At 36.3% G+C, this 15,572-nt stretch overlaps 1 protein-coding gene across 1 annotated transcript in view; it reads right to left on the bottom strand.

The window, feature by feature from the left end:
- Window positions 1–1,397: 1,397 nt before the first annotated feature.
- Window positions 1,398–15,572, bottom strand: part of LOC120327691 (26S proteasome non-ATPase regulatory subunit 1-like) — a 47,986-nt gene continuing 33,811 nt past the window's right edge. The window contains exons 16-24 of the mRNA XM_039394034.2: window positions 15,348–15,462; window positions 15,152–15,268; window positions 4,472–4,574; window positions 3,521–3,690; window positions 3,014–3,277; window positions 2,820–2,894; window positions 2,415–2,543; window positions 1,840–1,915; window positions 1,398–1,644 (exon numbers count right to left, since the gene is read on the bottom strand). Coding sequence (XP_039249968.2) covers window positions 1,568–1,644; window positions 1,840–1,915; window positions 2,415–2,543; window positions 2,820–2,894; window positions 3,014–3,277; window positions 3,521–3,690; window positions 4,472–4,574; window positions 15,152–15,268; window positions 15,348–15,462 — 1,126 coding nt within the window. The 3' untranslated portion in view covers window positions 1,398–1,567. The remainder of the gene's footprint in view (window positions 1,645–1,839; window positions 1,916–2,414; window positions 2,544–2,819; window positions 2,895–3,013; window positions 3,278–3,520; window positions 3,691–4,471; window positions 4,575–15,151; window positions 15,269–15,347; window positions 15,463–15,572) is intronic.

The raw sequence follows: 15,572 nt of genomic DNA, 5'->3' as shown, positions 1-15,572 counted from the left end.
AATTTTCAGAAGGGTCCGTTGTTTCGTAACTTCACGAATTGCATAATTCACGTTATGCACTTCGCTGAGTTGTTTTGGCTACACGGATGACATTTGTGACGCATGTGCAGCCAGATTGAAACCTCTAGTCTAGAATAACAAATCTTTACATTGAAATTTTCAGTAATCAAGATATTTCCGGATTCAAATCGTTAGTTATTATTTCAATAAATCTACCACCATGGAGATTACTTAGCCTACCGCTGTCTCAAACAACAAACGCAGTCTGGGAGTCAAAGGTACAATATTTGGCGTTCCAGAAGTGTGTGTACAAATATTGAGGTAACTAATTTTGTTTGCCTACTATACATCAAGTTGTGTAGAGGGACTGGAGCTGGGCATTTTCGAATACCTGATGATTTCAGAATCGAATATTTTATTCGAATCAAATCTTGAATAGTTGGGAGATATAATTATATGTAACTTTCTTCTTGTACTGGGTTCTAAAGACACATAAATTACTGGAAACGTAAAATACATCACTCAGACAGTTTGCTGAGCGTTCACGCACAATAAAAAACACGTTTTCATCAATAACTCTTTACAGAAAAGAGTCATATGTCAGAATTGCCCTGAAAAAATATGGCTTTAATAAAAAAAATTGAGAAATTTACCTCGACAATTAGCAGAAAGGATAAAAAAACAAGATGGCGGCGACTCGAAATTTTGCTCTGAACCGATTCAAATAATTTACTATTCGATTCGAAATGTCCACCCCTAACTGAAGCTAATGGGCAGGGGGTATATTCACTTGGCTAACACAGACAATCCCCGAACTCGTAATAGAACTTAAATAAGGAAAATCGGAATGAAATCGGCCTACCCACTAACCTGGGACTGGGAGTACCCAATTTTTCCTACGGTCAAATCGCTACGCGTTTCTCTTGGAACATACTCCATATTTATGCCCACCGAATATTGCAACATCGACTATCAAATTCTGCAGTCGCTTCACTTAACTGTATACAGAAGTATTGTCGCAAAAGCACATTTCCTTATGGAGAATCCCCACGCCCCATCGCCATTAAAATACCTCTAAGCAACATCAAACATTTTCGAGTTGAAGATTATCGAACTATAATCATGGATTACTCTTTAATTTTTGCTTGCTTAGTAACACCGCGTCTAAATTCTGTCATAACTTTTAGCCAATATTACCCGAACACAGCAGATGACGAATCATTCGTCAAAATATTCATACACATCAACTTTACCATATCATGGTCATTACGAGAGCATCAGTCATCTTATTGGCCTGGAATTCACTCCACACTACGGCATTCATGAAAGAATTTTACCAAACGAAGACATCCTGCATGAACACGAAGCTCAAGTTCCATATAGAAATTGACAAAGAGTACATATCTTTGCCTTTATTTAAACGCAAATTGAGATGTTGAAAATTTCCTATTTTACATAAACTACATCGAGCTCATATTGAGATTATCAAACTGTACTTGTGAATAAAATATTTACAAGCAGACAATGTTAACCAAGCAGCACACTGAGAAATAACGTCATTTTTTCCTCATTCAGTATATTCAAATGGTTCTGGAGGTTCTGGTTCGTCTCCTTCATCCTCTTCTTCTTTCTTTGCTCCTCCAGCTGAAAAATCCAAATAGAGATGAAAACAAGATAATTCAGGCGAATATGGAACAAAGACATTATCAAAATGCAATTTTTCGATCGTTAAGGCGACCTAGCTGCCTGTATACAAACTACAACGCCGGGAATGAGCAAGTTTGATGATATAATACTTGATTGAATTCGACCAATAAGTATCAAGTTCAAAACACCCACCTATCACAGGTTCGACAAGTTCTTCTGGTTCATCCTTTTTCTTGTCATTCAATATAATGATACCTCCATGAGTCAGCTGAAATAGAAGAAAAAGTAATAATGCTTTATAGGCAATTTTAGACAGTGCTGACGGCCATTTGTAACTAACTGGTCAAGCTTAATCACATCCATGTCCATCTTTCACGGTTCGATCAAATCAGTAAAAATAGTATTGATGTCCGTGAACAAACAAACTCTTGTGCTCGTTTACGGTATACAGTTGGATAAAAGCATAAAGCAGTAGTTTCCAACCTTTTTAGTTAAATTATTCCCTTCGCTTGCTTTGAAACTCATTATTCCCCCTTCTCTATTCATAAAAACACCTTTATTTATCCAAACTCGCGGATCTTTAGATATTTTTTTTCCAAATTCGCATCCGCGCTTTTGTACAGTTTAGTATTGCGTGCATGAATGAAAAGGAATATTCGTAATACTACAATAAATACAAAGCAAAATTCCTCCCCAAAAACGACAAAAATTCCGGTTTGGACACTTGGTCATAGAGTTAACTAATATTCTAAAACTACGCAACCTACCGGCTTCAACGGTTCATATCGACTGTTGTCTGGCAATGATATAACTTTTAATTGCTGAGGAACAGCTCGACATGGATTGGATAATGTTTCGAAATCAGGTTCCGGCTCTTTCTTTTCCTTTTCATCGCCCTTAGAAACGATAATTAAAGATTTCATTAACAAAATTTCGTTTGAAAAAGTAAAGGACAATAATAAGCGCAACCCATTCAGTTCTGAAATAAGAATCGGTGCAACATCAGATAAAATATTTGACGATATTTTTATATCAATCCTAAATTTGCATCAATCATTAATACGGAATGGAAAATTCCGTTTAAATAGAGAAGATATTGCGCACCGAAAATAGAGAACATCTTGCACACCATAGACTTTCACGAAATCATGAAAAAAATAAAGATGCCTTACCTCCTTGGCAGTTTTCTCTTTCTTCTCTCCCTTGTCCTTTTCCTTCTCAGTCTTTTCGTCCTTCTTTTCATCGTCCTATAAAACAAGGTAAAGTATCTCAGCTACTGAGAAAAATAATTTACAACGTAACAATTGCAACAGCCGAAAATGCTAGTAACATAAAATTTCACGAAGACATGTTATATCCAACATACCACATCCATTTTCTCTTCCTTCAAATTCGTTGACGAAGCCGCTGAAACCAGTGGCGTGAGAGGTGGTGCAGGTGTTGTCGATACAGAAGCGGTGGCGCTAGAGGACGATCCGCGTTTTCTCTTTTCTTTCGCCTTACTTCGAGCGGTGATGGAAAGTACCGCGGCAGCAACTTTTTCCACCTCTCGTCCTTTCTTTTCTTCCAGTGGTGCGGGGTATGCGTACACAGACGGCTTTGCGTGCGATATCAGCTTAAGCTTAGGCATCTGCAACAATTAACATTACTTAAAACAAATTCAGACATTCCACAACAATGAAACGAATACAATTGTAAGAGCATATGGCTTTGTAAATCATTTTATGAATAAAAAGCATAAATGCATGATCGTCAACTTAGCAACAAACTCAGTGCTAGGGCACAACATTTCATGGCATCATGTATCAGATCAATTTCAGTGGGTTTGTCAAAACAAGCACAAACGTAATTCGTTAAACAAAATTCCACTAACCTTCAAGTCTGCATTCAGTGCCACGATCGAGGACGGTGTGAACGTAAGCGAGAGAAAATGCGAGAGTGGAAACCAGAACCAAAACTGACAGAAGACCAACATCCCGACAACGGATGACATATTTACGTGGCCTGTGCGGGACTGCAGAGAAAGGGTCAAGTTGCGTCCACCTAAAAATAAATGATTTATTTATTATATATTACTTTGCTGTTTTACTGTTCTACTGTTTTATTCAAAGCATCTAAAGGCACATACCACTCACTAGGGGTAATATGCTTTTATAAGACAAAGATATGCAGAGGTAGCTGGATAGCAGGAACGTAACTACTTCCTTAGACAGATTAATTGATATCATATTAGTTACTTTCATTGGTAATTTTGGCTTGGGTTACAAATATTTTCATTCCTCTTTTTGACAATTCCAAAATACGTATTCGCAGAATACAATCTCCAATTATCCAAAATGCTCTTGGTGGAAACGAAAATTAATTTAAATTGAGCTGGTAAGAAATCCAATTAAAAAACAAATTTTCTTTAAACTTCGTTTCCATGGGCGTAACAAGATTGTATTGATTGTGTGAAAACCATAATTCACATTAAAATCAAACTCCAGTCTTGCCAAATTATTCATTGAGGCATTACCTAAAAACGCCATGCTCAAATAATCCCAGCGAAACATAGAGACAATAAGTGATTTCAAAGACCCTAAAAGTCAGTGCTTGAAAAAGGTCGATTGTATTGTGATTTCTCGACAATAAAATTGCCAACTAACTGCCTTATCTAAAGGCGGAGTAAAGTGATTTTTGCATCTATGATATAATGCATAATTGACCGAAAATGATCGCTAACAATTTACATATAGCAATGTAACATTTTGCATTACTACGGCCGATAGCAATTATCGTGACTTTTCCCAAGAACCGCTAACCGCAGAAAAGAACCAACACTCACCGGCGTCCAATATCCCTTGCGCGATGATGGCGCCGTATTTTGCAATGACGTCTTCGTGTTTATCAGAAATCACTTTCCGGTAGAGTTCTCTGTAGGATTTCACCTGGGAGAAACAAACAATGGACGGTCAAATACACAGAATACATGAAGATATCGCCGGATTGCAAATATTAGGATATGTATATAGTACAAAACAAATAGGTTCATCGACATTAAAAACACAACAACATTTCCATAATTATTATTTTCAAATCTACGAGTAAAAATAAAATGGAACCAGAATACGGCGAATGTTTGTGACATGTTATCATTGTATTGAAAAAAGTTGGGATTTTCGAGAATGGAAAACTCATGAAATATTATACACTGTACTGATGTATATCGAACATAATAAGCGTCTTTTCGGAAAATTTCCCTGAAATGCAATTTCATACAACAAGATTAAATTTGCATTGCCATTTTTCAAATCCACGTGTTCCGTGTTTTAAATGGCGGGATTGTTATTACTCGTCGTCTCGTTATGAAATGATCTGTCATCGTTCCAAAGACATATCACGGGATTAAAAAAAATATTGCATGAGCTAAATAACTCAATCAGTAGTCAATCAGCAACCACTCTTGTATAGCAAGGACGAATATAGGCGATACGAAGCCGGAATTTTGTATAGAGATGGACCAATATAAGACTACGTCTATTGCGACAAATTTTCCAATATAAATTCCACTCAAGTGCCTAAGTATCTAATCAGAAGTTCTGTCGAGCATGATCCAGAGATGATACACACTATATTGTGCTATTATTTTCCGAGTGTTTTCATACATCTGTTATCTTTAAGACGCCGACTTATCTATCAACGCCCTACGTCAGCGTGGCACACCAGCGTCTTGCGAATTACAGCAATTGATAAAAACATTAGCAAACGTCTTGCATCACCAGACATAATTTGACCTCTAACCCCGTGGATTGATTCTACACCTAATTTGCATAAACGACAGTGCCCAGAACGACAGCGAAAAACGAAATATAATGAGATTTGGTCATGTCGCTGACGCATGTAAAATTCATCAAATATGCATTAAGATGAAATGATTTTTTATGTATCTAAATCTAGCAAGAATAAAATGTTTCTATTAGCGTGCTCATTTGCGACTGTCGGCAGTTCCGCAAATGTTTATATTTATATGGAGAATGGGATATGTACGCTTCCTTTCTGAAAACACACAAAATTGACTGGAATTTCATAGTGCGTGGTATCGTACTGGACTGATCCGACGTCCGGATCGGAATGTGAAATCAATGCAATAGTACGGAATAAATTCATCAATAAAAAATCTTATCAGGGTCGAGATTCTTTGACAAAATAGAAATGGCTTTCAAGACTTCAAATTTTGTGGTCAGATTTTTAATTTTGCATATTTGTGTAAGTCTGCATTGTCCTTATCATTTGAAAAACCATACTTTCAATGTTATTTAACGCGCATAATACGCGAAATATAAATTTCCTCAAAACTCCAGAAATTGACCGGGCCTTGCTTTCATGATAAAACGCTACTCGGTGCAAGGAATGCATTGCCTACCCATTTCTCAATGCCGCCCTGTACGATCAAAGTATTGAAGAGATTATAAGTTTGAACGCAACATTTCCATCGCAAGATTTTGCAATGAGAGGATGATTATGGGATAAAGAAAATTACCTTTGTGCGTGACATGATGAATGTTATAACGCCAACAATGGCAGTCTACTGAGGACAACAGGCATTATGAAATCAGCCGTAAAATATTTATTTGAAATAAATTTAGAACACTTGTAAAAATACTGAAACGATCTCAAAAAATTGTCCCAATATACAGGGTGTCCAAAAAGTTCCGCCCGATATCATAGCATTACCAATTGCAAATTTGAATAAATTTTACTGTATGATAAATGGGGACTACAGGCTACAGCATACAACATCTATAACATCCAATTCAAAGCTATTGGAAAATCAAGAGTGAGGTTGTATATTTTAAAATAAATTAAATCCTAAAAAAGAAGATTGTGGGCAACTGGTAATGCAAGAAAAACATATTTTGTTTTGAAATAAAGTCTAGAATACAGGCACGGCGTTCAAAAAAATGAAAATTCGATGAGAAAATAACCTATGAATGACCTCGATAGTTATCGGATATAAGTGTAATTGTATAAGAAGTTTGCGAGATTTCTCACCATTTAAATCATCGGCCACAATGCAATAGATAATCCAAAGTTAACAAACCCAACTCTCATCTAAGTGATCGTATTATTTACCGATAGAAAATAAAGACTTTTATTTGACGTTTGATGACAACGACAAAATATTTAAATTTAGCCATTATGGTAGGATATATTACAAATGCATCCAAGACAATGGGAGGCGTCTTCATAGAAATTTTAGTGCGTAGTCAAAGCAATTCCTACTGTTAGAAAAAGTTTGATGGAATAACAAACTTCAGGACCACGAGAAAAGTACGTGAAATAAATTAGGTCGACAATATATTTGGGGAAACAGTCAAAAAGTTTTTAATTGTCGCTTACGGTAAACAATAAGCTCTTCAACTGAAAATATGCGACAGTCACAAGCAACGTAAAAGTTTAATAGTCAAAAAGTACACACAAACGCGTCAAACATTTAAGAGGTTCAGTTTTATATTTACACACAATATAAAAATTGGCGTTAAAAGTTAATTATGGGCGGGGCCATGTGCACGGAGTTCGAAGTTCAAAAACATGCCCGATATCGAGCAATAATGCGTACGTCATATCTATATGCATCATTGCGATATCTGGAAGTGGCAACAATAACGTTGAAACCAGTGCTTGACTGCTTCGTATGTATCTCCATTTTCTGAGCAGGTTGGTACTTTGATGCGCGATGTTTATCTCTACTCATAAGTTCTGAAGGCAATGGGCCGTGCTGCACTTCAATATCTTTAAAAAGACTGGCAATATCTACCGCGTAAATGTAGCACTTCAGGGGCACAGCTTCAACATGGATAATGTAAAATCTCCAGTTGTACAAGGTCACTGGCAGTATTATTTTCTCTGTTCATGATGGCAACAAAGTTAACCAACATCAAATAATCGCAATGACGTCACAAAGTGCCACAAACTTGTTGCGATATCAAACCAATCATAATATATTCATTACACGACTATAACCCATCAAAGAAATATGACGTATTTTTTTGAACAAACATTCAATAAAAAGGCAGAATAAACCAAGTTCGTCACAAGAATTTTATATTCGCTTCGTATTAGGTATTAATAATTTTCTAAATATTTTCTCAAATGAATACTTTGTGGCTGACCAAACAACTCTGGATAATATGATAATAACCCTGTGTCAGTTTGTTGGACTTGCGATGGCGCGCACTTCAACAGAGCATCTTTTTCCAAACCAGACGCGTTGATAATTTTCAGACATGTTACTATTTCTAGAATTGGGAGAAACTTTTAATTCCCATGGATTCACTGTTTCTTTTTTATACAAGGAAAGAGAAACTTTTCTGCACGGAAGAAGTTTGGGCGACATAAGCGTTTGACGACGACATGTCATGTCTATAGCACCACCACAACATTCTCTAACGTCGTTGTTCGCTGAATAATTTATTTATGGAGTCAAATACATTACCACCAAACACGTGTCAGGATCACTACGAAAAGACGTTGAACTTGAAGAGATTTGTCGAACGAGACCGCTCAGGAGCGGAAGGTTGTCGGTACCGACATGTAGGTGTCAACTCATTTTACACGAGAGAATCGTCACACCAAAATGAGTCTTTACATATGCAGTAACTCGGATAAAGCAGGTGGGTACGCAAAAAATCTGCCAAGTTTGGTACAGTATTTCACATCTAGGGTGGCGAGCATTGAAAAGACGACACGAATCCAAAATCTCAAAACTAATGGTTAAGCCCAAGCGTTGAGCATATTGAATATAGTACCAAAGTTCGCAAAGGCACATTCCAATTTCCCATCTACATCATAAAATAAACCGACTACGATTGAAATTGAGCGTGACATTGTAAGAAAAGACGCAGTGGTCCCAAATGAATTATGTATACTGTGCTGAGTCCAAAACAAATAAGCGATGTATATATTATTATATACAATATGGAGAACTAAAAATAGCGTACTGAATGCGTCACTAAGGTCGTATTGTGCGATACCGACGCCGACAATGCCCTTATTCTTGTATTCATAAAGATGGAATCTCTTGCCAAATAATTAGAATATACCTTCTTTTCGAATGTATCTGTCAGAAAAAGAGTCAAAATCTATTACGTTTCAATGGTCCATACAATGGCGTATGAAAGAACTTGTACTTTCCGCTTGTATACATGGTGATTAACTGTGGCGTAAAAAGTTTTAGCTAGAGTAGAGCGTTTCAGCAACATAACTAAATTAACACTAAAATATTACATGTGAGATTACATGTCCTTTGGTTTGTAAAAGAAGTTACATTAATTAAATAACCGCACCGCAAAAATATGATAAATTTGTGTGACAGGATGTAATATTTCTTGAAACAACTAAAGCTTACAATCAATAAAAGTCATAAGAGTTTGTTTGAATCGATGAAATAATTACAGTAACAAGCTTCTTATTGTTTTTAGCGTTTCCCTCCGAGACCTCAAACTGACTTGTACAGACTCATTTGAAGACTTCTCTAATATGTTTTATATTTTACATCACCCACCAGTATTGCTTCAATATTCCGTTCGCCACAAAACAACACACTTTCTCATCGATACATACCAAATTACGCAACTCATATAAATTTATTTGGTCTCGTGCCAATGAAGAAACTTAATATTCGAAATTAATTACCGGTATAGGCTTAATGAATCGATGTATTCTAAATTCATTTAAGAATGTGTGAGAAAAAAATCCCAGTTGGGATAAGGTGAATGAAAGCCGAGTTCTTACATTGAAATGCTCCGAAAATATTTCCTAACAATACCTTTAATTCCAACTGTTGAATTCAAGTGAGATTTCAAGCACCATCGAAACGGACTTGAATTTACAATGGAATTATCCCATTTTATTCACCGAGAAACCTCTTGTTGAAATCAGCATGAGTGTAAAAAGAGTTTAGTCCTAATCAACATACTGTTTTATAACCGCATGACAGTTTGCAAAATGTGAATTACATGTTAAACATACATTATTCTGGTTATAACGATGTCGATGGACATTGGCAGACATACGACTACGGCACGTACAGATTTCAGAAGATAAATTCTCACAAAACATGTCAAGAAAATTTCTTCATCTATCTTCGGTTATCACTAGAAAACCACAGCATTATGAAAGGCGTGAAATGAGGCGTAGGTTTGTGCGCTTACAGTCAACTGAAATAGTAAACATGTACCTGATACTGATAAAACGACACCAAATGATTTATCAAACTCAAATATCTGGATTAGTGGCCTCGTTCTAAAAAATTATATCATTTCCGTGCTTTCCCCGTGAGAAATACGACAGTAGTCAATTCCCGATCATGGCACCCCGCCAGAAATAGCGAAGCAATTATATATAATAGAAATGTGAAATGATGTATATTTTTCAAATTGTTCGATAGTTGTTAGGTCTGAAAAGTCCATAACCTGAAATTCATTTGACGAAAATCTTTCTTTCCTTTTTTGACTTGCTTATTTTTCGATAACCTGGATATCGGACGTTCTGAACAATGACAGGAATTATCAATTGTTAATACGGCGGTATAGACAGGACTTTTCTTATTTTCAGGAAAAATTCAACTGAATTCATATGACAGGAGTCTTTGCAATAATTGTAATTAGTTTAGCGTAATTAGTTTCAAAGTGGGTCTACCACAAGCGAACGGCTCCTTCGAGGGTGAACAATATAACGCACCATCAAAAGAAAGCCAAATATTATTTTATTCAACTCCGCATATCATGTATTGTGACGAAGAATGCAGTCCGGACGTCCAGAAATCACAAACCACATTTGTATATTTGATTTACAGTGAATAAGCTTCCAGTTTGGACCTTCATATTCATGATTACACAAAGGATTAGTTTTGGTCAGCATTGTGCTTTTGAAATCTGTTATCATCAAAAAATCAAAAGTCGGAGGACTTTTCAATTTCTTATATTGACACTCGTGACTCACTCGCCCACCACATCAATTTTAGCTCGTTATACAGAAGAAAACACAAAAAAAGTTTTCCTGAATTGAAAATTCAAATAACTGTCATGGAGGAATGTAATTACATAACCAGCGAAGTGACAAAGGTTTATCGTTTTAACTTAAAGCGAAATTAGCATTTGCGAGGGAATTGTTGATCTGGAATTGTTCATGCAAAAAAGGAAAAAGTGTTGTCAAGAACAAGATTGTAAACAAACCAACGGTAATTCAAGGACTTATACTACCGAATTTATACTATTTGGTAGGAATTCCAGAATTCTCTATTTCCTCAGCAAGGTCACTGACATTTCGATTTAATGTTGTAAAGTGTAAACCATATATATATAGGTAATGTAAACTATTTATATGGCATATACACAGATATGCGAAATTATAATTGGATTTGCGTGATTTGTTTGATTTTTTCAAATTTAAATTTAAAGAAAGAAGCTATATACGTATTGCGTTATCGTGTAAGATTATTTGGAAGACGTCGGCGATGGAAATAGGAAGAATGACAAAAAGTCTCAAATAAGCAAACATTACTATAGGGTACAAAAGTCGTAAACGTTTCCATGGTCGCAAACAATAAGACTCCGTGTTGGCTGGCCCTTTTCCTTATTACCATAAAGCTGAGGGGTGATAAGTATACAATGAATCACCCAACAAGTACATACACAAACAATGCGCGGGGATTTCAGAACTTTACAACTTTCCGAAAATCCTGTTCCCATGAAGAACAATTTTATATTTTCTAATTGATATCTTTCAAATTGAATTATGACCTCATTTTATTGTATTGTTTCATGAAATAAACGACATTGGTGAAATTGGGACAAGTACTCTCAGCGTTATACACTTGAAGAATTTGCAAAAAAAGAATGAGCTTTGTGTGCGCTATGACGTCACCAAGTACCTTTACGTTGAAGTTTGATGCGATAATAGAAAACTGTAGCGGAAATGTCACAACTCTTGAAATAGGTTTGATGTGAAAATAGCAAAAAAACAGAGCAGCTTGGAAGAGACAACAATGTCCAAATGTCCAACTTCAGGTCATGCCGAATTTCGAAAATTAAGAACGTGAATCTTCTAATCGAACTAAATCGTATAAATCAGTGATTCCCAAAGTGGGCGATATCGCCCCCCGGTGGGCGAAAACGATACAGAGGGGGGCGAAAAAGTCAAAGTGGGCGATAGGGGGGCGATTTCGCGAAACCTGTTTTTGCTCGGCGCATTGTGCTCTTTAATTCTGTACTCTGTGTGCATTCGCAGGCTTGAATCACGTGGTCTATTATCACACGCGAAAGGATTGCTGGACTCGTCTCCGCAGTGAGGTACGGTAGTTTGCGTATCCCAGTGGTCGGCAAAATACGGCCGGAGTAAAAAAATCTGGACCGGGACGATTCACTGAATAGACCTATCCTCGAAAATTCTTCCTATACTTTATCATTTTAAAATTTTCGGTGCTTATTTTAAGAGTGGTTTCGCGAGTTGTTGGCTGTAAAATAGGGTATTTGTTTCAAACCATCATTCTAATTCATACCATTCAACAATCTGTTTTCTAAAAGTAACGATGAAGAATTTTAGCCTATAGTCTATCACAGCTATTTCCACACCAATTTTTGATTACTGTATTTAAACTGAAACTCATAGGAAAACAAAGTAATCATTGACTTATATCCAAATTTCCGAAAAACAACTAAAAACTAAGGAATATAATTCAAAAACGCGAAAATGGGGGAATGTTCACGACCACGCCTGAAAGTCTGTCTGAGTGAGTGTGTCTGAGCGAATGCGAAAGGGGGTATTGTTACGTTTATTTTTGCATCTTGCTGATTGGCCAATGTCACGATGTAAACAAGGAAGTATATACCCGGGGAAAAATCCGAACGGCGGTTTTGACGATGAATTTATTTTTTTTATTTATAATCTACGCTCGAGGACTAAACTACATTTTTTACGTAACAGAATTTATCGTGAGACACGTTTAGACTAAATTTTATTATATCCTAAAAAATTCTATTGAACAGCTAGCTACTCTTTTAACGAGCCTACAATTTAATTATAATTAGACAAATGGAAACACGAAGAAAAAAAGTTGATGCTGAGGACAGGGGTTCGATAGCGCATGCAGTAAATATTCGAATATATTGCAATGCTATAAGGAAATAAAATTCATATTCTATTCGAGAGAATGATTCATCAGTGCGTAATTTTTGTAAGAATGTATCTTCTTGAAGAAAATCTTTATTAAAATTTCACAAATCATGCGAGAATATTCACTTAGATGTTGGGAAGTACATATTTGTGCAAACAATGTTTTTCGAAAATGGAGACATTACAAAGAACAAGCAAAGAATTGGGATTAGTGATGCCCATTTAGAAAATCTTCCAATCTTGGCGTCGTAAAGTTATCAAGCGTGATGCAGCAACAAGACAGTGTCACATTAAATGTCATTGTAATAGTTTTTTAATAAGGCGACTGAGTTGAGTTCACGAATTGTCGCAGTTTTCGCGCGCTGTTCCGTTTTTAACTTTTAAAAAATATATGCGACCCGCAAAAGACTAGCAACCCTAAATTTTGTCTCGCGAGCGACATGAAGTTTGCCGACCCCTGGGCCGTAGTCGATAGTCGGTCACAGTTTCTTCCACATCCGAGTCCGTGAATCCAAAAACAAATAGCTGAAAAATTATATGGACTGGTGATTGGACTTGAGGTCGTGGTAGAATGAGGAATTGGGGATGAATTTTAGCGAAGTATTTTGGTGCAGGTCATCAGGCTGTAGGAATGAATGAGATGTACGGAAATCATTATTATAACTTTGGGAAAATGAACTTTGATTTCATTAATTTAATGTGGAATGAGGTAAATTTTGGAAGTGAAATGCTATAAGGCAAGAGTACACGACGGTTTTTGAGGAGGTAGAACCCTGGATTCTTTCATTTCCGACCTATATTAGGTGAAAAATGGGTTTTGAGCCGTGCTACTATTGTTATTAAAACAACGAAATCACCTTTCCATCAGTATACTGGGTAATTCAGATATATATAATAAAAAAACTCGCTGAAGAACACCAAGCTCATCCATATCATTAAAAAACACTATAAACTATGATTTGTCTTCTTATTCGGTCTCTAATATATTCGTTTTTGACTTTACATTTTTTTGTAGTGCCGGGGGGCGATGAAGTTGTATAAAGTACTGTAGGGGGGCGATGGTTAAAAAAGTTTGGGAACCACTGGTATAAATGATATGAAGATTCAATTGACGTTGGAGTTCCGAAAAAACACTAATTATTTATCTGGTCAGGACTCAGGACATCGCGTGACTGCTAAAATAACAAATTCTGTTGTATGAAGTTTGTCGTCACAATCACAATGTTTTAGAAGATTTGTCCTCGGACGGAGTATGACGCAATTTCCACAACTTTCCATCGGTATCAATATTTACATTTTAAACCTCTTGCGATGTTGCTTTTGGAATGGGGTTATGCCAACTATAGCCGAAATTAGAATTAGAGAAGCAGTTTGCTTGGTCGGTCTCGTTCGAAATGTGATGTTGACATAAAAATATCTCCCACCATAATAATGTCATCAATCACCGCATTCACATTATAAGACAAGGATCAAACAAATGCGGTACATGAAATATTTCGAAGCGGAAGAAATAGAAAGAAGAAAATTTAAATGCTGGTGGGTGTTACAACATACCGAGTTAATGGAGTTTTGAATTTCAATAAAATCGTCAAGACAACCGCTCTTGAAAAGATCCTTTTTCACATTTAGAGTATTCATACTCCATATATTTTTAGTCCTGTTGGATTCTAGATTTTCTTTTTGTGTGTGATCCCAAAAATGAAATACATAAAGTTAGCTTGGTGATATTGATTGTGGGTGCTGCAAATCAAATGGTCTATCAAAAACGTCATGTCCAAGACTTTAGCAAACTAAAAACTAAAACGATTTTTGTTCGTCACATTGCTAAAGGTGTCAGATGCCAGAAAAGTTATCAGAAAGTCCCAATGATCTCATAGGTTTCCAGCACAATCTGATTTTACAATCATTACAATACCTTCACGTAATAAAAGACTCGGAAGCGGAAGCAATAAAAAGATATTTATGACGTCAACAACAAAATATAAACACTGATTGGAGGGCGTGAAGAAGGACTGTCTTCAACTACCAGGATTTACAACGTGACGTCATGTTGTCATTTACAGTTAAAAAAACATTTATCCTATAGCTAACCTGACGATGTAACCACCATCGAACAATGGCGCGTGTGACTGAGTCAAACCGCAAAATGCCATCGATAGTACAAGTGAGATGTGATTCATCAATAACAAATAAACATTAGCACTGAAACAGAATTATCCTGTTCATCCCAAAGAATTATACAATTACTTTCAGCCATAAACAGACTTACTCATTGCATGTTCTACTAAGAAACATACGAGGAGGTTGAGGTTGCAACTCGCAAAAATAATCCAGAAAAAATATTTTGTACCTTTGAACAAGTTGCCTCCGTGTGTTGAATCAAAATCATGGCTGATGCGATGAGAGCTCCCTGGCGCACGTAATTGATTGAGTCAATGGTAAGAGGCTCAAGAAGGCTCAGAGCGTCCTAAAAGTTCACATATATTAATTAGTGTAAAGTTTACAATAATACAACAGGCTTGGTGAGTACAAGACATAAGACGAACCTTGCTTCCCGATGCAGCACAGGCGATTCCTAAAGCCATTGCTGCTCCATATCTTACGTGAGGGTTGTAACTTTCAGCCAGCAAAGAAACCACACTTGGACATTGATCCGGTGTTCTGTAAAAAATAAGACTTTGTCAAGGAAATTATCATATCTAATCAATAAAAGTAGCAGGTCCAAATGTGTTTTCTGACATGAACATTTGAACAGTGGATAAACTAATTAC

The sequence above is a fragment of the Styela clava genome, chromosome 7 (genome assembly GCF_964204865.1).
Source record: "Styela clava chromosome 7, kaStyClav1.hap1.2, whole genome shotgun sequence".
In the NCBI taxonomy this organism is placed as follows: Eukaryota; Metazoa; Chordata; class Ascidiacea; order Stolidobranchia; family Styelidae; genus Styela; species Styela clava.
This window is presented reverse-complemented; position numbering and strand designations above follow the sequence as displayed.